This window comes from Xiphophorus couchianus, chromosome 13 (assembly GCF_001444195.1).
Source record: "Xiphophorus couchianus chromosome 13, X_couchianus-1.0, whole genome shotgun sequence".
In the NCBI taxonomy this organism is placed as follows: domain Eukaryota; kingdom Metazoa; phylum Chordata; class Actinopteri; order Cyprinodontiformes; family Poeciliidae; genus Xiphophorus; species Xiphophorus couchianus.
In genome coordinates, this window is record NC_040240.1 from 10,304,726 (window position 1) to 10,331,488 (window position 26,763).

Consider the following 26,763-nt stretch of genomic DNA (forward strand, 5'->3'; position numbering starts at 1 on the left):
CTCAGGGGTTCAAGTTGATTTTTAGATGAACAAAGAGGATTAAATTTAAGGAAATGTATTGTTTTACAGGGAATTTAACCCCCAAATAAAATATTAAAACTGTACTCTTCTTTTTATGTTTAGTCTATGTTACGTCCAACAAGGGCACAACACACTACACAAGTTTGATTATAATGTTTTTTCAATTTGCGAAATTTTTGGCGATACGCTTCAGGCACTAATTCATACGCCCGCAAAATAGCACTTTTAACTTTGTCAAAATCAAGGCCATCTGCCTCTTGCGCTTTGCCACTTAATGCACACTTCAACAACAAAGTCCACACATTTTTAGGCCATTTAAGTGCGAGTGCCACCCTTTCAAACAACGTGAAATATTTATCAACATCCCGCCCATTAAATGGAGGAACCAAACGAACATTTTTACAAACATCAAAATCATTTGATTGGGATTGCGAAGACCCAGCATCAAACTCAAGTTCTTTCAAACGCAGTTCAGCTTGTATCTCTAGTCTCCTTTGTTCAAGATACAGCTCCTTCTCTCGCAAAGCAAGCCGTCCTAATTCAACTTCAAGTTCCTTCAAACGAACAGGATCGTCAGGCAACGAAGCTTCCGATTGAGACCCAATAAGACTTTCCGGTAAACTTGTAGCAGGAAAAATCCCAATCTGAACCAGTGCTGCCAACAACTCAGCTTCAATTGTTGCTCTTTTAGCACGTTTATTTACTGTAACCTTGAACTGATCGGCTACTAACAGCAACTGCTCCTTTGTGCATTCACCCAACGACTCCAATGTGGGCTTTTTAACAAACTCATCCAGGTCAAACTCCATGTCTAGACCGTATAATCAAGCCACACTTTCTACCGAAAGCCCATGCACAAATAAAGCTACAAGAACACCACTCCCAAATGTCCTAATTAACCACCGCAACGCACGCAAACTGTTCCAAAATGCACAGAAAAACCAGGTTAACCGCCACAAACCCAAAAACAACCTCAGGACACAACTAGTTGCCAGGTAAACTTTGTTTAAACGAGCCCCCATGTGTTGATAAGTTACGTCCAACAAGGGCACAACATATTTGAGGACACGTAGGCAAAACTGAGGGTTCAAAAAATTATTTTATTTTAAATCTCTCTTGAACTTTTCTTTTGGTTTAGCTGCTTAACTCCTCTGTGGAGGAAAGAGAGAGAATTAAACGTCCTCAGTTCCCCGTGTCCCAAAACAAAAATGCCAAAAGTATTAACAGAAAGGTGGACCTGGTGAGCCGATCAAAAAGAACAAAACGGTACAGCCGTTTTGGGCCAACCCTATACAGGGCCGTCAAAGCCCCTACTAGTACCGGAGTAAGGCAAAAAGAATCTACTGCAAAGAAAGAATGGAAAACAGGACAACCGGTCTCACCAGGCCAAAACCACAACGAAAAATGGCAAACAAACAAAGGCTAACAAAAATACCACATGGCAGGCTGGAGACGGCCTCAATGTTCACAAATGAGGCCTGTGAACATTTAATCTTTCAGGGAAGGAATTAAGGAACAAAAAGATGGGATACTTCAACGAAATTAAGAGATGGAAGGAGATTAATATCTCTGAAATTTGTTTCTATTATTTGAGTTCTTGAAGTCTTACCACATTATCCCCAAGGTCCAGCTGACCAAACCTCTGACTTCACCAAGAGCTTACTGGTGAGCTGTGGAACACGCACATAAATATTTTTATGGCCTGAACAAAAATACCTTCCTTTCAATTTGACAGCAGAAATACGTGGTCAGTTAACAGCGCAAAAGGGGAATTTCTGTTATAAGCATGGTACAAAAAGGCGTCAGCGTATTCATTTCCTGTCAGAATACTGCTAGATTGTGTAAATCTACTTCAAGTTCAGTTTGGTATACATGAAAAAGATTTTTTCAGAGGACAAAGGGTGGATGGAAACACGGGAACTTCGAAGTAAAAATGCTTTGAATAAATTAGTTCTCATTAAATGACGATACTGTAAATGACTCCAACGTTGTGAACCATTTGCAGAACCTTTTTAATGTTGGTCGTAGAGAAAAGAAAAAAAAAACCATGAGAACATGGCCTTCACTGTTAAACTACAGGATACTGAGCCAATACAACCAAGGCTGTGCACGGAGCCAAGAAGAAAAAATAACAAACAAAAAGCAAACATTTATGAGAAATAAAAACAGCAAAACATCCAAGTTTTTTCCAAGGAACATGGTGAGCTGATGTAATCGGCTGGAAATTTATGTTTTGCTGCTAGGCCTGAGCTAGAATGTTCTGCATAAAAAGAAATGCAGATATCTGGAATACCCTTTCAAAAATGAAGTTTTACTTTGCTTGTATATAGGCTTTATTTACACACCCAGCATAAAATTACACATTTATTTCTCACAGTTAAAGAAATAACTTTAACTTCCCAACATTTTTTATTGTTTGATGAAACTGAAAGCAACACACAGGATGAGACCGATCAGCAACTCAGAGCGTAGCTGTGTCCTAAACTGCCAGTATACTGGTTGAAACGTCCCTGCTGAGACCACTTCCTCTCATTTTTCACACGTCAGATAGTACAGAAATTGCATCAATGGCGGGTGAAAAAAAAGCAATCTTTCTTAAACCTAACATTTTCAGGAACTTGCAGAGTTTAACACAGTTAACATTGGCCCACTGTGGTTCAAAGAAGCCATATATTTTGTTAATTGAAATAAGTCTTGAGCAGCATTTCTATAGGCTTTCTCTAGGTCCTTAAATGGTTAGACGTTTTTGCAGGGGTTTGAAAAGGGGTCTGACAGCAGATATGCACTTGCAGAAGCACACAGGTTTTTCACTGCCTGTCCTTTCATGACTTTGGAGAAAGATAATAAAAAAAAAAACAGAAACGCTGACTTGATTGATTGCACCTGCAAGCTGCTTAGTATCTGTCAGCATTAAAGGAGACCTTGGAGAGTGATAAAACTTCTGTAAACATGACATTTAAACTGTTTAGAAGAACCAGTACCAGTTTCAGTTCAGAGTAATTGATTTTTTGTGTGATTAAATGTGTCAACTTAGATATGTTAAATATGTTTATTTCCATTGTGGATCTAGGGAGCAATTTTTCCATCTGATGATACTGAAGAAAAGTTAGAGCAGGTAATATTTGATAAAACACCCTCATGGATAACCTATAAATATCAGAAGTAGAATATTAAATCAAATTCAACTTGTTGACAAAATTCCATAGTCAGTTTTTTGGTTAGTTTAGTTTTATTGTTTCATTTGTAATGATAAAAGGTGTAAACGGAAGTTTGATTATTTGTGTTTTTCTCTATTGCTATTTACATTTGTGTGTCAGTGTGTTTCATTTTTATTGAAATTCTGCTGTGGAAATTTACAATTTAATAGTGTGCTATATTTTGTAATAATTGTGCAGTTATATGAAAGGGAAAGGCTGCTGTGTCCATTAACCTTATCTATAATGTCACAAGAATTAAATGTTTTAGTTTTTATCAGCTCCAACAGATGAAACCCAAATGTCTGTCAAACTGATTATAATCATCATCTGTTCTTCTTTCCAATGAGTTCAGAGCTGAGAGTAATGTCATAGCCGAGTGAACCAAATACCTATGGCAACTGAGCAGCACATTCAACACAATGTTTTAGAGATAATGAAGCTTTAGTTCCAAGATTTAACTGGACGACGTGTAAAAATAATTTGACAGTGACAAATTCTGCTAAAGTCTAAGGGGGGAAAAAACGTAAAAGTTGTGAGACAGAAGTATTTTAGAAAGACTGCTTGTGACTTAAAGCCCACAGACCTCAAAGACCTGAAACACAGTTATAAAAGGAGTGTGACATTCATCAAGTCATGGGAAGAACACTGCAGATGGTTAAAATAGTTTTTTCTTTTTGCATGCGCACTAGCATTTACTCTATTTCAGAGGCATTTAATCTGCTTCTCAAGACACCTTGTCTGTCTCACTTGGTCATAATACAAAAGTAGAACATATTAACGTCTTAATTTTTAGTTAGTCTTATATTATGTTTTTGTGTCTTTCATTATACTCAAAAATACCAGCTACACCAGAACCACAGAGACCAATTCACAGAAAGAAGCTGGAAGGCATCCACGTGAAGAGACGGACTGCTGGAGCCAAGCAGACGGACGGCAGACTGGAGAGGATTTGCAGTAACTGACGTGGAGCTATGTGTGAATCCTGAACACACATTCATTCACTGAAGCTCGTGCAGCTGGAGGCACTCTGCACATCTGTTTCATGGCCAGTGCATCCTAGAGGCAAGTCTCAAAATGTGGAAAAGAGGGGAATAACAAATAAAAAATAAGGAGTTCAATGTGAGGAGAAAGAAAATATTGTCACAAGCTTATGCAAATGTCATCAAGCATTACAGAATACCTAATGACATCTCACATTTATTAGGTACTTTGAGAGCAAGTGTTGGGGGAGCTATAAAGTTGCATTGCACATTCAATAAGGCTCTTAAACTGTATTGATTGTGGTTCTGTTTATTGTTTGACTGTCTTTCACGTCATCGGTTCAGATCAGACTCTGTTTATGTCAGCTTCATTGTGGAAAGTTTTTGCATAGGTCGCAGACGGAGGAGGAATGGAAAAACTAATCAGGATCAACTACGACAGAAAAAGTCTCATAGATTTAGAAGTGGCAAGTGGGTACACGGAAAACTCATTGTGTGGAACAAGCATCTGCCAAATAGCTCCTGGGCTTGATTTCTCTCAATTATGCTACAGAGATGAAGTCATTACCATGTAATTTACCTCATGCTACTGGTAGCAGTGTCCACAGAGGGAAGGTAATGGAACATATAATACCAGATATGCTTGGCAGTTCATTTGCCTGAATCCCTCAGGACCTGTATTCGTAAGATCCAAAGGAAAAGAAAACATTCCATAGTTTCTGCACACATAATCTATCCAAGACTTCTGTATTGCATAATACATTGATTGGAAAACTCAACATAGACTCAATATGGCATATGTGAGAAGCATTAGAGCTAGGTTGAAAACAATACTCCAAATAGTCAAAAATGAACAGATGTCCTAAGCTGTCCTGATGAGATGATATAAGTTCTAACCTTTTCTTGACTGGCTTACATAAACCAAAATGCACCTGATTCGTCACCGTACAATGTCTCGCGAGCATTGAGCTTTCGGGGGATCTTATGTAAACAGTAGGAGCTGTGTATTCTGTTGTCGGAAATATTCTGCCATCTAGTGGCTAGTCTATGTGGTCACATTATGAGGGATGTTTGTCAAATCAAATCAAATGTAATTTTTCATGAATGAGTAATTTCCTTTTTAAATTTTTTTACTGAGTTATTTAATCTAGCTGTTAAAGATTTATTTCAAAAGATATATATAAATTCAATAAATTATTTCAAAATTGTGGTGACGTGGATAACAAACTGCAATTTAAATGTATGCATGTATTAAATAATAATAATAATAATAGCTATTATTATTATTCAAAACGAAGGTTTTTTATGTAGACATGTAGCAAAAATTTATCTAACATTTATCTATGCTGTGACCCATCAATAAACTATTTTAAAATAATAACACAAAAAGAGGAATACTTATTTTTCCTGCTTACTTACTGGAAATTACGGCGTCTTGCAGAAAGTATTTTGCAATAGCGATGAATACTTGGAGTATAAGAAATGACCAAGTAAATATAAATGTCCTTAAAAATACACTGAACTTATAAGATAGGTGAGCGGAACCATTCGCGTTTTTATACAAAGACTCTTACTGAATAATGTTTCGCTCGTCTCATCGTATCTTATTCTCTTCTAGTAAGCAACCCCTGGCGGAACCTATACTATTATTTTCTTTTCCAAGACTCCGGAGACATTTGAAAGGCGGACAACTCTGGTGTCACGCCGTTACATTTCCGTCAAGCTAAGCACATATGAAGCAAATGTGCTCAGGTTTATTATTATTATTTATTTAATTGTTTAAGGTTGTTGGTTGAATTGTCTTGATGGACTGTGTGGAGCAGAGTAACGCAGACGCAGAAGCGCCCTCTGTTATCGGCCGATATTTCACACGGTGGTACAGAGCAGGTAATAATATTAATATTATTTAACAAAAAGCAACATTTTCTTGTTCTGTTTTTATATACTCTCTTTATGTTTTTTTTTTAGATATGAAGGGAAAATTGTGTGAGGATCATTGCATCTTACAACATTCAAACAGGTAATTCGTTATTGTAATAATCGCCTATTTGAGTTACAATGTCTGGACTTTAGTTTATGATCCATTATGATCTAGTAACATAACAAAGAGCTTGAAAATAACTGAATGTGATGATGAAGGCGCACGTTTGCAGTGATTTGTAAAAGTACTCATCGTTTTGCCACGTTACAAACAAGCGTCTGTGTATTTTAATCCCAAATGTGTGTTTTTTTAAAAATTATTTTAACTCAACAAAAATCTGAAAACAGTTTGGTCTTCTTTACATCCTGCATAAATACAGACAGTAGAGTCTGCTGAGTTTATGCTCAGTATAAATCTCGATACTGAAAGATTTGTTTGAGGACATTGGTGAATATCCTGCATTTTTGAAGACCAAGAAGCACAAAATACCAGATAGTGATAAACTTGTGGAGTTTAAAGGAGACTGAGGTTATAAAAGAGTATGTCAAGCTTTGGGTATCTTGTGCAGGTTTGTTTTAATATGAACAAGAACATGGTGTGACCCACCTTCAAACCTGTTAAGACATGTTTGTCCATTTGAACTTAGAGGCTGGCAAGGGCAGTATTAATCAGCTGAGAGGCCTTCGGATACCCTAGGGATCCACATTGAAGTGGGAGAATCTGTGGATAGGACATTTATGAGTTGTGTACTCCACAAACGGATCTTTTTGAGAGATTAGTAAAAAGAAAGCTACAGTTCAAAGAAAACCATTGGAAGGTCAGTTTTTAGTTTGGCACAAGCCATGCAAACTCGTGGGAGAACATAATTATTCAAATGAGATTAAAACGGATCTTGCCAAAAGCTATTTCTGGCGGAAATCTGAGCACTGCACCTTGAGCACAACATCTGTACCTTAAAACATGGAGGCGCAGGCATCATTGTGCTGTAGGAGGATTTTCCTACTGCACAGGAAAAGGGGAGTTTGCTCAGCGTGATTGGATAAGATGAATGGAACTCGGTACAGGTCAAACCTGGGCAGAGGTTGCTATCTGGTAGATAAAAATCTTAAACATAACCAGGGCACTGATCTAAACATTTTGCTTTAGATCAAAGTGTATTCATATGTTGAAGTTTCCCACGGTATTAAAAGTCCAGTCCTAATTCAATTCGAAATTTTGTTCCCAATCCTACTGTCTAAAAATTCCCTTATTTTGTTGTCCTTACTTTCTTGCTTCTTTCCTTTGTGCTTCCTTCCTTTTTTTCTTACCTCCTTGTCCTGACTAATTTTGTTCTTCTATATGTGCCTCACTTCTTTATCTCCTTGTGCGTTTCCTTTTTTAACCATTTAATTCTAAATTACAGTTGAGCCCAGATTTTACTTCTAAGTATCCCTCAGTCCATTACACTGTAAAAAAATTCTACCTATAAACAAATTGTAAGGTGTGTCAAAATATAATTTTCCTATTGCAGGTTGTGCGTTGTGACCTTAGCAGAAACTCATCCGATACTTCAGGATGGACGCGCAATCAAAAGCATCAATTACCAGATCAGTAACGGCTGCAGTCGCTTGAATAATAAAGTGTCCGGGAAGTCCAAACGGGTAAAGTCATGAAGCTTCAGATGTTTTTGGTAGAGGTGTATAGGAACTGTTTTTAAACCCAAATTCCTGGTATGTTTTTCCCCTCTCTGACAATAGGGGGCACAGTTCCTTACAGATTTTGCACCTTTGTGCAGGATAATGTGCTCAGATGACACGGAGTACACAATCTACAGGTGAGATCCCCCCCCCCCTCCCCCTCCCTCCCTCTTTTGAGCATATTGGTACGGAAGAGGATTAGGGCCACTGAGAAAAAAAAAGAAAAAAAGCTGAGTTTAAAGTCAGAATTCTGACTTTAATCTCAGCTTTTTTTTTTTATTTTCTCGGTGGCCCTAATCCTCTTCCGTATATTGATATTTGACTCTTTGCAATATTTTTTTGTTTCAGTTGCATAAGGGGGCGTCTTCTGGAAGTCAATGAGAACATTTTAGAAACCCCAAATCTCTTGCTAGAAAAGGTAAATTCGTAATTTAACATGTAAATTATATTAGATCCATCATAGGTTAAATCTGTAAAGTAATAACTCAAAGTATAAGCCTTTTTTTCCTTACTTTATGAAACAAAGTGCTTGAAAACGCTTTTCTCTTTTGTCATCCACTCTGACCAGCCGTCTACTGAAGGATATATTGCTGTCATCCTTCCAAAGTTTGAGGAAAGCAAGAGCATAACTGAAAACCTCCTGACAAGAGAAGAGTTTGAGGCTGTCGTTTCCAAACGCAGTTTGTCACAACCCCCCTAATGGATCATTGAAGACTAACCTGATCCGAAAGAGTTTCTTTGGTTTTCTCCTCTCACTCTCTCTCCAGGTTGGTTCAAAACAAAGACTGAGAAAGTTGACTGACTGACTCTCCTGTAAGACACTTTTATGCAACAGAAGGAAAGTGCCTTCAGTTTATCATGTTACAAAGACCCCAGGATGTTTTCAACTTAAAAGTGCTTTAATTGTGACTAATTTGTTTTATGTTATTTGAGTAATATAAGAGAAAGCAACAAAGTCTTCTGTGAAATGCTGCAGATAATTTGCAGGTGTATTGTGTTGTTTTTGTTAATAAAAAAATCAAACAAATGTATGAAAAATATTTTTTATTTATTTTCTCACCTTTTTATCAGCCTTTCAACAAAAAAAATAGATGGTCCAAAACTAGATGTTTTTTTTAAATCCGTGGTGGCATTATAATGTCCAGAATATCTAGTTGCTTTCATAAAAGATACAGAATTTCCCTAAAGCCTACTATATATTGTAGATTTGAGTCATTATCTCCAGTTCTCACAGTACCATAGTGATTACCTTCAGATCCACATCAACTGCTTTAAGTACCACACTACATATTTAAACACCTCATAAACTATAATACATATTGGCCTGTTTGGCAGCTTCACACTGATAGTCTTCATAACAAGTACACTTGACGGTTCTATTCGATGCCCGTTCACAACTCTTAAATCCGACGGATGATTTGGTTTCGCTTAACATGCTTTAAAATAAAATCCTGATTCCTCAGCAGCTTTACTCACCAACTCTAGCTTTTTCTTGTCACTCAAAGGAAAAAAATATCTCCGCTAATGTTTTTCAATCATTTGGCATGAATCCTATTTTTCTATCAACATGTCACATGGGGAATGTTCTATAGTAAATGCTATGGCAAATATAGTGTTTTTTTGTTTTTTTATGTGATCTGCTTGGAAGTGACATTATGGCAGTCACACATGTTGCCACCATGCTTGTGCAACACAGTTACAATACATCAAAAAACAAAGGGGGGTCGGACACACAGGCACGTTGAGACAACAGATGTGTGGCTGAACTATGACTCCTAACAAACAGGATTCCAACACAGCCTGGAGAAGCTTTCAATCTGCTCTTAGTATTTTTGAGGTCTGGATAAGTGTGGAAAATTGTTGGATATTCCAGTTTTATTTTTCCATCTAAGGTATTTTCAGTCCAAAAATTCTTAAAGATGCATTTATTATCTTTGAATAGAAGCATCACACTTGATTTTATTGTTTCAGCATTTTGGTTTTTCACTTAATGACTGAATGCACACTCAACATTTTAAAAAGGGGGCAGTAGTTTTATTTATTTATTTGTCTAAGCAAATTCAATTGGAACAGCATACGTGGTTCTTAAAGTTAGTGGGATTATAATGCCAGACAAAGAAAAAACTGCAGCTTTTGGTACCAAAGCACACAAACTGTGCTTTTAAATAATCTGCTTTTAGTCTGACACTTTGACAAATCCAGGAGTTAAAGATTTTGAAGTAGACTTCGTGTAATATACTCCAGATGCCTCTAAACCACACAGAAAACTGGTGGCCAATTTCATGATTTTGTGAAAAGACCTCGTTTTTGTTCTGTTTATCTACAGAATGCTAGAAAAAAAATTTTTTAACTGAAAACGTATGAAATTTGTATATGAATGTTGAGGAACCCTGAAAATCAAAATTGAGTCAAAAATCTGTTAAATTTGAAGGCTGATTGTTGACTAGTGGTTCATGCTAAGTACCTAAAGTGGAGTGAATCCACCTCGTTGGACATACAGAGCTTCAGTTTGCATTTCTTTCTTGGCACACCTTCAGAGTTATCCCCCACGTGCCAAATTCAATCTATCTGACCCGAAGGCAGTCATCTTTGCCTTGTAGTTCAAGTCCAGGCTATAGTGGTAGGAGGGGATGATGGGATAATTTCACAGAGGTAAGGTTGGCTATGTGGTGCTCTGACAACAACAGTGGGGAAAAAAAACAAGGAGACATTCTCCAGGATTATTTGCTCTCCAGGAGGTTGAGGCCGGCCATGTGCTGTTCCAGGGATTTGACTCCAAAGCCGTTTGTGTTTTTGCTGCTTAGAGCCCCCTCCTCTTTGACAGGCGTAGATGCGTCCGGACGTTCTCCCCAGTCCTGCAGGGAACTGAGGCTCGTCCTCTCTGACTTGTACTGCAAATTCAATGGGATAAATAAATAATTAGACATGAAGAAAAAATTTGTCTGTTTTCAGACATTTTCAGCTCATTTAAAGAGCTAAAATAAGAATAAAAGATGCTCATGTTGCTTTACATGTTAATCTACAGTATATGAAGGTGATTTCTATTAAATCCATCAAACCAAACAAATGTTGAATATGTTCTGAAAATAGTTCTTGTATCAAACTGAGGCCTAAAATTGGCTTGTTTAATATAAAAGAACCTCTTTGAATCTCCTCAGTCCTGCAGGGAACTGAGGCTCCCTGTCAGAATTTTAGACCATTTCTGACAAAAGATTATAAAGAGTATAAAAATTCTTTAATTAGCAGGTTCAATGAATCCATTTAGTGAATCACAGACTCAAATTAACCAGAATGATACAGATGACAATTACTATAATTGTCATTGCCTTTTATATGCTAATGCATATGCATTATATGCTAATGCATATAAAAGGCTTTTAGTCTCAAAACTGCTTCATTTAAAACGTTTCTTTTCACATAGGAAAAAATAGCAAAATATTTCCATATTGTGCACAGAACATCTATTTTATTTATCTCTATCAATGGTGTGTGAGGATTTTGTTTGTAATATAACAAGTAACTTGCCAGAGTATTAATAAATACTATTAAAGAATATAATAATGAAACCCTGCTAAGGTTTCATTGAATATTACTTTGATGGTAAGATTTTAATTAGGGTTTGTCTGGTAATGGGGATTGGTTGTGTTTCGACTTGACCGTCCATCTTTTTTTTAATATGTAAATGCAGCTATTTTGTTACTTACAAACGGACTAATTTCCTTCTGACAAAAAAATATATTCACACCAAGATGAGTAAATCTGAACTTTTAAAAGTATAAAACCATTTCCTACAAATGAAAGATGTGGAACTTGTTAAAATCTAGCTGTTGCCCTGAGGCAAAATAATAACATTACTTAAAAAAGCACACGTTTACCTTAAAGCAGCATGTGGATGTTACCTTTTTATTTAGCTTATTACTAATAGGGAGGAGGGAGAGGACCACAGTCATGATGTTTCTGGTTGTCTGAATGGATGAGTCCACCTGCAGACAAAGAAAACATCAAGTCATTTAACAAGATATGTCTGCTAAGGTTTAAATTATTCAGTTAAACTTTCTTCTTGTTCCTGACCATATAAGGACAGACTTTTTGCATTAGAGAAAATACAACATATGCCAAGAACACAACCCTCAAATAACCCTTTGCAACCATTGTCAATTTCTTTTATTTAATAAAAGTCCACCAAGCCTGACATTTTTTTTGTAACATTGAAAATTATGAGTAAACAAACAAATTATTAAAACTACATTAAAATTCTGGATATTTTGACACAATTTGGATCAACTTAATATACAAATAAGTCAGTGAATAAACATTTATATGACAGTTGACATCAAATAAGAAATATGTAAATTAACTACATAAATACAATAATTTAAAATTATTTAAATGTCTCCAAAAGTCTTTAAAATGTATATTTAATAAAATATGGAGCCCATATCTTACTAGATAATAAAATATGTAACAATATAAATGTAACAATATAAATAATTTGTCTTGTGTTGCTGCACACTGGGAATTAATTTGATATCCAAGTTTTAAAAATCAAAGTGAGGCTAACCACTGCACAGGTTAACCAATCAGATGTCAGAATCTATTTTACAAGCCAACTACTAAATTAAAACCCTTTAACTATCAAGATAACAACAGCGTCCTCATGGACCCAGTGGCTTCTGTCTGAAACTGATGTAAAATTTGATACTGCAGAACTTTCTAATAGCAACACTGTAAACCTTGTGCAACACAAAGTAACTATATTTCCTAAAAATAAACAATAAAATCAAAACCCTAACAGGTGTAGTATGGTTACCTTCTGGAAGGTGGCAGTCTTGCCCTGTACAGGAGTTTTGGCCCCCATCTGCAGCTGCTGGCACAACACCACCAGTTTCTCTGTTTCTGTGATCACCACAGACTTTTCCTCATCAACCAGCTGGAACAGTGAGAATGAGATAAAAACAGTGGAAGGGAAAGAGAGAGAGAGTCAGAGATGTCTTTCCGAACTACAGAGATTTTCTACAGGAAGTCAGGGTGAATGTGTGAATTTACAGTGCTCTTTCTAGACAAAACATGGATAGTAAAAAAGATGAAAATGATACAGAAAATCTGAATTGGTGGCCCTAATCCATCAGCAACAGTGATGAACTGCCTTATTCTGTTAAAGCAACTGGGTTAATCCCCAGATCTACTTCACTTACATGACTGCAGTGACATTTTTCACTGACAAAAGCACACAGCAGCTTGGTTTGATAGGCAGCTATCTGGATGTAGACGCTTCATCAGTAACACTTTGCCCCTTGATTATGACTCTGTTGAGAGTCAAGCACATGGCACCCCCCTCCTCACATCCACACGTGCACAGCAGCACAGACACCCACACCCGCATGTGCTGCAGTGACAAATGACAGTCGTTAAAGCCTGTCAAAAAGAGCCATTTAAATTAACTCGGAGGACGTGGGGAAGGAGTTGGTCGAGGGCGAGAGGAAGGAAGCCACAGAGGCTGTGTTTGTTGTGGGATCTCTGCTCTCGGGAGGGAAAGAGGTGTGTGACAGCCTTAATTTCCTGCTCTTGTAGTGTGATTTATAAGGCAGACCCAATAAGCAAGCAATGCCAGGCTGGGTGACGTGGGTGTGTGAAGAAGTGAGAGGTTAGAAGCTGTTCTCAGTGTATTCGAATTGGACTAATCTACTAAAGTATCTTGGAACATAATAGTAAAATAATACGTTTAAAATATTAACATTTTGATTTAGGTTGAAATCGACTCTTATTGCACTCCAGCTTCATATCATTTAATAGAGCCAGTGTGTTGTTGACCCTGTATTCAATGGTCAATAACAATCCAGTTTGTTTTTTGTTTTTTTTACAAAATAATTATATGTATAAAGATCAACACACTTGGCTTTTGTGTCAGGCCATATAAGACTAGTTAATTGATAATATTACTAATTTAAAAGTTCTGGAAATTTTGATTACCTAAAATGTTGTTGCAACGACAATGGCCTCAAAGGCCTTGCTGGGATTGCCACTAATTGCGGGATTATGGGCTTCTTATTTTTTAGGCTGAATAAATTACAATGATTTAGATTTGGGGGGGAAAAAAATGTGAGTTTATGTTATAGTAACAAATGAAAACTTTATCTTAAGGTTTTTACAAATGTCTTAGAAGGGGCTCTAATAAATGTGGAAGATGCTTTGTTTTTTGGGGTGTGCGGGGGTGGCTATAAAAAGACCTGTTTCAAATGCTGCAAGGGTCATGTTAATGCTGAGTTTTAGATTAATACATTATGTGGCTCTAATGTATTAGAACCACACAATGTTTGGCTCTAATACATTGGTCAGGATTTTGGGGCTTTATGCCTGAAAACTAGTGGAAAAAATGTCAATCAATGTAATTCTTATAAAGTACGTTGAAGGTATTATAGAAACAGTACGGAAAGAAACATAACACTAACCCCAACTCAGGCACAATATTGCTTACAATGACATTCAGAAAAATAAGAAGAAAAATAATCACTTTATTGTTGATGTATCATTTGCACTATGAGCCAGTATATTTACCTGAGTGGAAAATGTATGAAGAGATGAACAAAGCTGAAGTCCCTCTTCTGACAAAACCTTAAAAATAAGTTAAAACTTGCATAAACACAAGAAAATGTTCATCTTTTTCAACTTTGCACTAAGGAAGCTTGTCAACAGCAACAAAGTAGCAAAAGCGAAACATCTTGAATAACTTAGTTTTTCTTAGTTCTTCTTTTCTATATGCCTTCCTTTTTCTTCTCATTTCTCTTTCTCTTTTATCTCTTTTCATCCCAAACTGAATTAATCTTGTGTGATATATGGTGCTGTGATTTCACAAATGACACTATGTTACTGGCAGTGATCTAAGCTCAATATGATACAGCCCTGCATCGCCCCGTCTCTCCAACACAGCCAGGAAGCTTCTGCATCGCCTTCCCAGCAACATTAATATATTTTTGACATCTGCTGTCAGATCTGAAAAGGGGTTAATGAATGAATAGCTGTGTGCGTTTACTGACCCATTGATCTTCCTCCTCAGTGTGGTAGAATAACATGCATTTATCTGCAACTTCAATAAATTGAGGTGGAAAAAGAGAAAATAGGGAGGGGAGCCGGGGAAGTCGGAGGATGTGGATGTTATTACCTCAGCTTGATGAAAAAGATCCAGAGTTGTCTTCAACAGCCCCTCCCCTCTGCGGTTTCATTAATAAAAATAATAACATAGATGAGAAAGATGGACAAGGACAAACTACTATGTTCAGCGCCACGAATAAAAAGTGTAAACAAATCACTATAATCCTAATATTGTGTCACCATTTCCCGATCCTCAAAATGTGCTTTGTAAATATTGATGGCTTGGGGATTGAGAATCTCATTAACACTAAGCCTCAGAGGAGATTCATGTGGCTGCTTAGATTGTTTTTTTTTTCTCTTTTCTTTTTTTTGTACAATATATAATTTGGAAATGATTGAACCAGTTCAGCCAACTCCAGATGCAGCAACGTTCTAATTCATCTGAACCTCTTGTGAAAATGTGTCAAAAGCCATAGAATAGATTAATCTAACAGAAAATTAAAATTCTGTTTTAGGACCACTACAAATTTTCAACAAATAAAACATTCTCATGTAAAGAAGTCATCAGATTTCAATAAGCAAAGTCTAAAGCTACTGTTTCCCATCTATTTTGGGTGTTTTGAAACACATAATTTGTCGAACGTAAAGTCTCGCAATGTCTTTAAAGTACGTGCATCACTTTTGATGTGCTTGTGTTGTAAAACGTTGGAAGTGTCCTTTTGCTTCATGACTGGATACATCACACCTAAGAAAGGACACAGGACTCTGAAAAACTGTAATAAGGATGGAGTTTTTCTAAAACATTGTCTTTTAGGAATTCTTATACAGATTTTGTAGTAGTCCCAATAAATATGTTGACGGCTATATATACTGTACAAGAGTACTGTTCCGTACCTTGTGAACAGGTACATGTTGTACGCCATGCTGGCGAGGCTCTGGCTCTGCCGCACTATGTCATGTTCCTGCTCCTCCCATTTCTCCACCTCCGAGTCCACATCTGATGACAGCAGACGGAGCTCCAGTCCCAGCTTGGCCATGCTCGTCTGCTCCTGCACCAACAGAGATACACACAGAGCAACTGAGGTTATTTTGGAAATGTAAATGGGCATTTTCACTTGTAGATAGCCTGCAATAAACTTCCTGCTGCTTCTTTTGGTAAAATGCAGCTAAGCAAAAATGCTGCATTTTCTGAAAAAAAACCAAAAACACATTATTCATCTCCAAGAGAGTGAGGCAAACCCTGTTGGTGATGAATATGCTGCTGCTAGAACATAGAAAATATGATGTGATTAAGTGTAGCATGCAGTGAGTGCTACCTCTGCATCCAACTTGACAGCCTTGGCAGTCTTCAGATTAGCTGAGTGTTTCTGTGGAACAAAAACATGGTGTTATTAAGCAACAGGCAACACATCATTGCATAAGTAAAGCATTTATAAAGATGAACACTGTGATACACACCCCAGGTCTTGGAAGAGACAGATAAGGCCTTTTGTCACCTAGAAGAAGACATTTATTGTTATCTTACATTCTAATCTTAACAAACGATTGGGATATATGATATGGATGCTGCTTTTACTTCTATCACATATCATTTTGTCACTATCTAGTTGTTATGCATTTTTATCTAGCTTCATAAAGTTTATTGCCACATTTGTAATAAAAGACATGAAAAAAACCCCATTATGGTGCCCATAAAGCATTTTAAGACATTATTTTAGCTTGACGATGAACACGATCCTTGACCCACCTGAGGGAGAGTTCGAATCATATAATGGGGTTCATGTCAAACTCTCCACTGCATTCCAGCATTAAAACAGCAAAGCATTAAAAGGAGTTTCCTTCTTTGTATGGTTAAAAAATAAATAAATAAATCAATGCTGTAAAATGTTGTGAAAATATTTTTGCCCCTTTTCAGAATCTCTGGCTGATTTCCCATCTAAATATTCTCCAGACAATGAACATATTTTTTTATATCAGGCAAAATCAGAACAAATTCATAAAGGAGTTTTCAAATGATTCCTTTCCTTTATTAAGAAGGAAAAAAAAAACTAACCTGGCCCTAGGTAGTAATGTAATTGCCCCCCTTGCAAGGTACAAAAAGTATTACGATTAACTCCCATTTTATTTTCAATTCTACTAACACAAGTCTACTACACTCAAGTCTGATTACCGCCTGACTGTACAATTAAGAAATCACTGTCTGCCAACATGAAGGAGGCTATAATGTTTAACAAAGCAACACATCACACCAGGATTTAAAGATATTCAGGAACACATGAGCGAGAAAGTCATTAACATTTATCAGACTGGAAAGAGTTACAAAACTGTTTCCAATGAATTGGGACTCAAATGAACCACATTCAGAGCCATTATTCTTAAATGCAGAAAACGTGGAAAAGCTCTTCAAAAACACATGGCTGACTCATTCATGAGGTCTCAAAAGAACCCCGTAGAACATCTGAAGCACTGCAGGTCTCAATTACACCAATTAAGGTCAGTGTTCATGATTAAACAAAAAGAAAGAGAATGGGTAAAAATCAAAGATAAAAAAAACAAAAAACAATTGATTACTACTGCTGGGAAAATATTCTGTGGACTAATAAGACAAAGGTTTAACATTCTGAAAGGTGTCCCTCCATTACAACGTTTTGTAAAACTAACACGGCTTTGGGTTGGCTTTGCTCTTTGAGGATCTGACCGACATGATGTAATTGTTGAAAAATCCTTGAGTGTCGGAATATGACCTTTATTTGAAGATAAAAAAAAAAGTTTCATTGTGACAATAAAGCAATGTGGAAATACTTTTTTCAACATTTAACTTTTTCTTGATAAAGATAAAACTTTTGATTTTAGGAGTCTGCCCATGATTTGAGAGCTTCAGTTTGCTGGCAGAACAATAAGTAAAGACACGCAGAGCAGAGAAGAAATGAATGCATAGAAGTTGGAGGGCAGTGACGATAACTGTTGCAAAAAATACTCCCCCACGTCATGTGATGATTCATTTTGAAAAAATAAATAAATAAATAAATAAATATATCCACACTGTTTGCAATGTCTCAACTTTCATTAATATTCCTGAAAGATTTCAAGGACAAAATGATTCATCTGAGCTTTAACAGAGAATGTTGTTATTTCCAGTGAAAAGATAATCAAGCTACAAGACCATCAGCTGTAGTCTGAAAATGTGTTGACTGGGGTAAGAAAAAAAGGTAGTGCCTTTTTACACAATGTTTCATTTAATTTGAAAAGGCTAAAATATTAGAAGATGGATTAAAATATAGATCCAAAAAGAAAACTTTGCTAACTTAATTGTCTATAGATTGTGCGGATTCAAATACACGTTTCTGGATTCTGAAAGCAAAACAGCAACCAGCACAATTGCCCGCGTTTACAACGACCATCAATTAATCGTGAGCACACCTCGTCTTCCTTCAAAGACATCATTGATCTCTTTGAGCAGCAGAGCCATGTCACAGAGCTGGGAGTCCCAGGCCTCGCAGAACACCTCCAGGTTCTCTTTAGCAATCTTACTGGATGGATGAAGGGCCAACGTCTGGGCAGCCGAGATGATCTAAGAAAGTGAAGAAATGTCATGTAACTTTTATTGTTATGGTGATCAGCTGAAATGCACAAAGAACTTGTTAGTGATCAGAGCCAACTTATTTTCATCTTGAAAGCAAAAATAAAATCTCTTTCCTGAATTGTGAACACACCACAGCACACACCCCTGAAAACTCCCTTCATTGTGGAAGTTGTTACTGATTGAAGAAGACTCAGAGCTAGCCATTTTCAGTATTTGAAACATTTTTTTAAAATTAGTGAGAGAAAGTGCATACAGTACATTGTAAGATGCAAACAGACAACTTTGCAATATTAAAATGCTACAGATATTTTCCTTGTTGAGGTCATTCGTCTCACAAAGCACAATCCAACTGCAAACATTGGTAAAGCTAATTTCAAATCAAAGCTTCTCCCTACTTTACTTTTGTTTGGCAGTATTTTGGGCGCCAAATGTCTTGTAATATTTCTAATAAAAACTATAGAAACTTCACAAAGCGCGATACTACACTCATAAAATTTGTAGGCACTGTAGAAACTGTTGGGGTACAACTTGACTATATAATAATGCTAGCTAACAATATTAGCTAAGGATTCTGTGGTTGCCCTCCATTCACAGCTCCTGTTACATATTCCAAAATCTATCTATATATTTATAGAGATTGATCAAATTTACCAATTGTGTTATTTCCTCCTTAGGTGCTAAAGCTTACTTGCAAGGGCTTTTCCACCGTTTTTTAAAGGAAATCTGATGGCGTTTGATCATCTGTAGTTCAGAATCAAACATATGCAAACTGTTCATCCCTCATGCAGATATTTCTACACTGAAAAAATATTCTTTAAAGTATAGTTTTGTCATTTGCAAAAACCCAGAGCCAGCCAAAAACATAAGCAAACTCAATCACTGTTTAGGGTCCCCAAAGAAAAATCTATACGTTTTTAAATCAAAAACATAGGTTTTTTCATATAGGTTTACTTACTAGAACTAAAAAACAAAAATATTTGATGAAATGGTTTCAGTATAGATAAAAAATTGTTTGAAATTAAGCTCGGCTCCCTCTTCCACATTGTACTAAATTTGTACTGAAATGCTGTTAGTTGTGTTGATTCACTTAACAGGAAGAAGGGAACCAAATCAAACCCTACTTAAGGCCTGATACAACCCTGAGCCAGCCCTGGAGAAACTTTTAATTCATATTTAAAAACAAACAAAAGTATAAAAAATATTTAAATTCTTATGTTTCTGATTAATAATGTTACAATTTCATCTTATCTCATTTTCAAGAACCCATATTGTGCATCGGTACGTCTCCTGAGCTGCATGCTTTGTTATACCCCAACCTACACACATCCAACACATCCGCCGCCTACCGTGTTGGATTTAATTGCCAATTACCCTGTGGGCCACCCTTGCATTAGCCTAAGCGGACACAGACAGATATCACCAGCCCTGGCCTGTACCACAGCATTATTGATTGGGTGACCCTTGAACTTAGAAGCTGAGCCATTACTACAGAGTCGCGTGGAGCCTGACATTAGCACCGCGGGACAGGAACAGTCCACACTGCTAGATAATTACAGCCACAAATGGTTTTCAAGAGCAAATATAATTAGATATGTGATAGGTGAACAGCATGTTCTGAATGGATTTGAGGTGCAGAAGGCACAAAGAGGGGAGGCTTCTTTTCCTCATCACTATCACATTTACTGGGTTAACTTTTACATTCAAAACAATATGTGATCATTCCAGTTAATCTGATAAGCAAAGAGTTAAATACACACTGGATTGTTTAAACAAAGACAAAACGAGTTTCTTTCTACTGTCGCTGCCACACCGCATCGATAAAACACAACATCATAATGTACGGGGACATTTGTTACACTACCTGTGGGCCAATGACATGAAAGGTCTCCTCTGCGTGTATGCAGGTAATCTCTAATGGCTCCGTCCCCGACACATGGCACAACAGTCTGCATGTCTGGAAATAAACACGAGATTGAATCTCTTTTATTTGTCACAATAAATAGTTTATTAGTGAGGCAATGTAAGTACACCCTATTTTGTGTTCTGAGGCTTTAAAAATCAGGACATAATGAATATTTTATCCTTCCTATGCAACTGTAATGTAATCTGGACATATGTGGAAAAATAATTACCCCAAAACAAAGAACTGGTTGAGCCACCAGGCAACTGTATCCTATGCTACACCGTGAAACTGCAAAAATATATATTTTTTAAGTTTAAATGAATAAAGTGGGTTTTGGTTGCAATCTAGATGCACAGGAGCAAGGAGAAAATGACTCATTAGATTGTAAGAGTTGCTGATTGGTGAAAGAGGGAGTCGTGGATTGCCAATTAAAACACTTATTTTATGGAAATTGTTAAGGATGCCATCAACTAGGTGTACTATTGAGTTTCTGAAAATCAATTATTAAAAAGTACATTTAATGTAATGTTTTAATGTATTTTTACAATATGGAGAATACACAGAAATTTTCTCTACACCAATTCCAATGGCATTAAAACAATGAGTCAGACAAATATAATCCTAACTGCAACTTTCCAAGGAAATAGGAGTTTCCTCTTTGCTGCTGACCCCACCCAACCCACCTCCACCAGCTGCTCCTTCTGCTCGGTGAGCGTCCGCGAATACTCTGCCACTGCCTCCAGGTTCCCTTCGGCGCCAGCAGCTTTGAGGGCCCTCAGAGGCAGATGCTCGCCGTGAGCTTTCAGCAAGTCGGAGGCGCGGCCCACTGCGACCTTATGGAGCTGGGTGGTGGGGCATCGAGAGGATAAACAGTGGTGTGAGAGAAAACGAGAGAGACGAATGTGCTTGATGAACTTGTCTGGCTTCTTCTTTAAAGAAAGCCGAGACAGAGAGACGGGCAGAAGTGACAGCGAGTTGACAGGAGCAGAAGAGGTGAAGTGTGGAAATATTGGAAAGAGAGGAGCCGAGCTACAGGTGCTGAACAGCTCACGTCTCTGTGTCTGTGAGGGTCTTTAGCTTTGGAGACAGACTGCCGCTCACCTCTCGTCTCAGGTCACTGATGCTCTGGCATGTCTTCAGAATGGCCACCTCCAGCTCTTCTGTGGCCTCTTTGGCATGGACAGACTGCTGCTGTGATGACGGACACAGAGGACAACAAACATGTGACACAAATACAAACACGCACACCTAGATGTTAATCTCATAGTACAAAACAAAAATAAATAAATGAAATGGCAAATGAGTGTGTTTTTAACTCCCTAACGTTTGTGAAATACAAAAGGCCCAAAGCATTTCAGTTTGTAATTTTGTCCAATGAGTTAACTAAAGTCAAATTATGTAATCTACAAATACCACACAATTTTCTAAATTTTAGAGAAGCCTTTGAAATAAAACCGAAGCTAAAGCCATCATTCACAGTCTTAAACCTGGGCATTATGATAACATGCAAATATTATCCTTCTATCGTATAAGCACTGCAGCAGCCGCGTCTTTTCAAGACTCCACACGACCTTCAATTGGGGGGGGATTAGATGAGGCACTACAGTACAATTATGCAGCTGCAGGCTCTCTGTGCACACTGCTAGAAGTTTACAGAGAGGAAAAAGCTTTGGAATAAAGGCTCATTGCATTTTGCAAGTCAGTCGCTTTTTGAGACCAAGGAGATTTCTGGTGACTGCAACGGAAAACTACGTTCTGTTTCCATGTTGACTGACTGAGCTGTGGTAAGAAAATATGTATATATTATTATTTAGGTGGGTTACTGTGCGAGGAGAGATGAGAGAAGAGAAAGCGAGGAGGCTAATGAAGAGTGCGTGAAAGGATGCTGTGCTTCTGTTGATTTCCGTCTGCAGGCGGAACATACCGACAGCTGCCGCAGGAAAATGATGTGTGAAAAAATTTAAATAAGGCATTCTGCACATTTTTAGTTTTCATTCACAAAACGATTAAATGAGAAGTAGCAGAATACTCAGCGAGGATGAAAAAAAGCCTAAGTTCAGTTCAAAACCCTAATCTAAGAGTCTAGAGGCCAAAAAGCTGTAAAATTGTCTGTTTTGATTTTTGAATGGACATGCATTTATCTGTTGGTTCAGTCAATAATCTAAAATCCTAAGCAATCAATTGTAGAAGAAGACAAAAACTATTCAAATATAAAAGGACTTAATCTAAAAAAATGAAAATAAATTGCCCAAAATATATTCCAATAATAACTTTGATCCTGTAATAGGAAAACTATTCTAAAACTCTGACATTTTTCCCAACATGTTGCCAATAAGCATCTTTATTATTCAGAACAAATATTCTGTATATTGAAGAGACAAAAATGAATCTTTATGAAAGATCTATGTGTCCTACAACAAATGGCAGAAACCAACACAAAAAAAGAACGTTATACTGACAATCAAATGTGGTGGCAGTGTTTAAGGCACAACTTTAAACAGCCAATTCATACTCAAAAACAAAGGTTGCTGAATTGCAGTAATTTAGCAAGAAACAGTGGGACAAAGTTCCTCCAAATTGACTCCCAAAAGACTCCCAGGTGCAGTGGGTGCTTGATGAAGAGCAATTACATTTCCACAAGAGCCAGGTTGGGTCTGGATAACTTTTTCTTAAATTCAATTATCATTTGAAAACTGCCTTACCATTTTCTCTGGTTATTTTTGATACACAAATTTGTCTATTTACCAAACAGAAAAACAAATGTGCAGGGGGAAAATATTTTCATGGCAAAGACTAGATATGTACTGTGGTCCAGATTCTCAGATATATTAATTCTGTTTAAAAAAACAACAACAGCCTTTTTGTCAGGTTAACAGGCCCTTACATCTTTTGACTCACAGCTGTCCTTCCCTCTTGTTTGCAACAGATAAAATAGGAAAACTGCAACAATTTTTAGTGCAAGAGATACTTTATACATTTACAAGATGTCCCCATATTTGTGGAGGGGACAGTTTGATATCATGTTTTTTTTTTTTTTAAATAATCTCTTATGAAGAAGTCTGACTGATTCTGTCCACTGACTGACGCATTGCATTTCCATCAGTAGTAATAAGGCCCCGTTTTATCCTACTGAACGCATTTGTTTTTTCTGTCATTCAAATGATAATTACACAAATTACACAATACAGTTGAGGAACTCTGTATTTTCCTCACTCAGTTTCGTGCTGCTTTTCAAACACTTCTGCAGGTACGAACGAGAGCCTGCACCAACGTACCGCCTCGATCCAGGCGTGCACCAGCTGCTGGGTGTCCTGGCGGGCCAGCTGGCACACGCTGAGGATGGCCTGCCGCTGCTCATGACTGGTGTAGGGCGAATCGGTGAAGTCCTCGGTGCGCTCCACCAGCGTCTCCAGCTGACCGGCCATGATCTGTGGCGTCGAAGAGTGCAGGTTCTCTCTAAGGCACTCAACGCTGCCCTGCAGAGTGGGGAGTAAGAGCAGGGTTTGTATTTAAATAACATGAATAAAAAGGGTGCTTTTGTGTAAAAACAGCTTTTACACACTACTTCTTCTTACTCAAAAAACAAAACAACTAAAACCAACTCCCCACCCCCCACCTCTTTTCCATTTTTTATTTCTCTTTCTTCAACAAAGAGCTCATTTTAAGACCATCTGCTTACATGCTGAATGATGATCAGTTTACATAACTTTTGCTAAAGTTATCCATTAAAACGCTGTGAACCCTGAATTAAAAGCAACAGCAACCTCAAGGCCTGTCATTAAATACTTCCTCTCTTTGAGGAGCTGCCCTCAAAGTGCTTTTACGCAGATTCATGTCTTTCATCTTCCAACAGAGAGAGCAGATTATCAAGTGCAATGAAGGGCTTCTGTGGTGATTTACACAACTGTATTAACAGAAGTACAAAGTGAGAACGTATGCACCGCAGTTCTGATGGGTTGAGTCTCATCTGAAGCTTCGACAAACAATGAATGCAAGAGCACCTCTGCAACTGCAATCTGCAACCGCAATATGCCTCAACTTTTCCCAGCCAAGTTTTCAACCACAAACTTCAATGTATTTTACTGGGATTTCATGTTATAAAATGCTTTTACAAATTATTATCTGAAAACTGTGGCAAATATTTGTATTCAGTTTCCGTGAGAAAAAAACAAACCAAAACAAAAAAACGGCTTCCACAGGAAATCTTTTGGGGCATGTCTCTGCCGGTTTTGTGCATCTAGACACTGAAACTTTTCCCCATTATCCTTTGTCAAACAGCTCAGGCTCACTCAGTTGGTATGGAGAGAATCTGTGTGCATCAAATTTCAGGTATTGCAACAGAGTTAGGTTTAAATCTGAACTATGACAGGAACATTAAAGCAACACAGAAATACTTTGATCTAATCCACTCCATTGTAGCTCTGGCGCCATGTTCACTGTTGTTGTCCTGCTGATAGGTGAATCTGCTGCCCCCTCTAACTGCCTTTCCTCCAGTGTTGCCGGGATACCGTGGCTAGAGGTAAATGTTTTTCAAAAACATCTTTATTCTACACTAATTTTACAGGATGTCCCACCTGAGCTGTGACTCTCTACAGTTCCTCCAGTGTTACCATAGGCTACTAGGTTGCTTTCCTGATTGAAAAGACATCCTAAACTGGCCAGTCTTGGTGGTTTCACAGTTGTAGCATTTCTTCTCTTTTCATATGATGGATTGAACAATGCTTTGTGGGATGCTGCTGTTGAAACCTCAGGATTCTGTTTTGCAACCAAGCTACGATTTTCAAACTTCTCCACAGCTTTATTCCCCACCAAACATGTGCTGCTTGGTCCTCACGATGCTTTCATCAGCAATATTCTCTAATAAAAATCTGAGTTCTCTAGAGAACAGCTGTGTTGATACTTATGTCAACGCAATCAGCGGCACCAGGGCAACGTAAAAGTGGTAGGAATTAAACGTTTGCCACACTTTTAAGATTTTTATTTGCAAAGAATTTTGAAAACCCTGTTTCGCCCCACTTCTCCCCTCATTACAAAGTGTGAAAAATGTCAGTGTATACATGAACACATTTGCGAGTCACTGTTTAATTCAAAAGTCAGGATAGTGTCTTTTCCAACCAATCAGATATCGGCTGAGCAACGTGAGGCTCATTTCTTTACAACAAAATGTTATTCTACCTTGAAGTCCTTGATGCTGTTGTAGATACTAGTAGGGAGGACCTTGTTTTCCCCACAGCTCCGTGCCTCAGTGACTATCTCGATGACCTGCTCCAGGGCACAGCGCATTCGGTGGAACACGGCGTCTTTGTTGATCCTCGCCGACTCACAGTCTGGGTGCCTGAGGCAAGTCTGCGGAGGGGGTTGGATGTGAAATGTCAGCCCATGTACCCTCTTCTTCTCCTCTCTCTTTCACTCTCACTCTTTTTTATTTCTCTTTAACTTAATGTGTCTTGACTCAATTACTGCACAGACCCAAGCATGTTGGAAAACTTGAAATTGAAGTGAGGTTTAAATTTTTAAGCTGGACATGATCAATAACGAATGACCCGAGGTCAGTTTTACCTTGGAGGCTGTGAGGAGCATCATAGTGCATTTCTCCAGCACTGCCCGGGCTGCTGCCATTCTCGCCTTCTTCTTCTCGTCTTTCAAGTCCTACAGCACAAATATACACACACACACACACACCCACACCCACGCACGCACGCACGCACGCACACACACACACACACACACACACACACACACACACACACACACACACACAAGGAAAATGGATGCCTTTACTTTAGTAAAGACTTCTTACAACTCTCAGGGTGTCCAAGGGACATGAGGCATAAAAAGGATCCTGCTCGGTCACCCAGATATAATCAGGATTTTTCTGCAGGTTACACATGTGCAGCTTTGTGGGTTATCTTTTTTTTTATTTTTTTAAAGAGATATTACCAGAATATTAAAAAGAAAACCTGTTTGTGTCACCCTGCATGGATTCTACATGGGAGATGCGCAGATTGAATTCTACAGACAGGATTTGAAAACGGCAGCTGAACCAACTCCTCTGCAGGCACTTTGCCACAGATTACAAAGACGATGTGATTATCTGTCATTATTTTGCCTCTCCGCTCATCTGCTTTCAATAGTTGAAGATGCTTTTTTTCCCTTTTAAAAAAAAAAAAAGAAAGAAAAAGACATGTGCCTTTCCATGTGTGAACATGGAGAGTGAATGAGGGGGTGTAAATATGACAAAAAAAAAGTGGCAAATGAGAAGAGGAAGCGTTAGGAGCGACGTGACGTGCGTTTCAAAACCTGAGCCCCCGATGAAATTCAGACAGATGGATGACGGATCCTCCCTCCCTGTCTGAATAACGCAGCCGCTGCATTTCACGTCGACTTCCGCAG

The 26,763-nt window shown here is 37.8% G+C and overlaps 2 protein-coding genes across 5 annotated transcripts in view; one reads left to right on the plus strand and one right to left on the minus strand.

The window, feature by feature from the left end:
- The first annotated feature begins 5,875 nt into the window (after window positions 1-5,875).
- On the plus strand, window positions 5,876-10,486 carry abitram (actin binding transcription modulator). The gene is made up of 6 exons (XM_028036630.1): window positions 5,876-6,085; window positions 6,167-6,218; window positions 7,630-7,759; window positions 7,856-7,932; window positions 8,144-8,213; window positions 8,364-10,486. The coding sequence occupies exons 1-6, from the start codon at window positions 6,004-6,006 to the stop codon at window positions 8,493-8,495; spliced, it is 543 nt and encodes a 180-aa protein (XP_027892431.1). The 5' UTR covers window positions 5,876-6,003; the 3' UTR covers window positions 8,496-10,486.
- Window positions 9,362-26,763, minus strand: part of ctnnal1 (catenin (cadherin-associated protein), alpha-like 1) — a 53,709-nt gene continuing 36,307 nt past the window's right edge. The window contains exons 5-19 of one of the 4 annotated variants that reach the window (XM_028036629.1): window positions 25,930-26,019; window positions 25,546-25,716; window positions 23,646-23,846; window positions 21,472-21,558; window positions 21,054-21,212; window positions 20,329-20,421; window positions 18,305-18,455; window positions 16,343-16,380; window positions 16,201-16,251; window positions 15,779-15,933; window positions 14,955-15,003; window positions 14,351-14,407; window positions 12,606-12,725; window positions 11,695-11,778; window positions 9,362-10,686 (exon numbers count right to left, since the gene is read on the minus strand). In XM_028036629.1, coding sequence (XP_027892430.1) covers window positions 10,516-10,686; window positions 11,695-11,778; window positions 12,606-12,725; window positions 14,351-14,407; window positions 14,955-15,003; window positions 15,779-15,933; window positions 16,201-16,251; window positions 16,343-16,380; window positions 18,305-18,455; window positions 20,329-20,421; window positions 21,054-21,212; window positions 21,472-21,558; window positions 23,646-23,846; window positions 25,546-25,716; window positions 25,930-26,019 — 1,677 coding nt within the window. In that variant the 3' untranslated portion in view covers window positions 9,362-10,515. Of the gene's footprint in view, window positions 10,687-11,670; window positions 11,779-12,605; window positions 12,726-14,350; window positions 14,408-14,954; window positions 15,004-15,778; window positions 15,934-16,200; window positions 16,252-16,342; window positions 16,381-18,304; window positions 18,456-20,328; window positions 20,422-21,053; window positions 21,213-21,471; window positions 21,562-23,645; window positions 23,847-25,545; window positions 25,717-25,929; window positions 26,020-26,763 lie in introns of all 4 variants that reach the window. The other 3 variants (XM_028036627.1, XM_028036628.1, XM_028036624.1) reach the window with 3 other exon arrangements.

Coding starts and splice junctions, on each gene's coding strand:
- abitram (XM_028036630.1), top strand. CDS start 6,004: ATGGACTGTGTGGAGCAGAGTAACGCAGACGCAGAAGCGCCCTCTGTT. Junction 7,933..8,143: donor ACGGAGTACACAATCTACAG/GTGAGATCCCCC, acceptor TTTTTGTTTCAG/TTGCATAAGGGGGCGTCTTC. Junction 8,214..8,363: donor CAAATCTCTTGCTAGAAAAG/GTAAATTCGTAA, acceptor CACTCTGACCAG/CCGTCTACTGAAGGATATAT.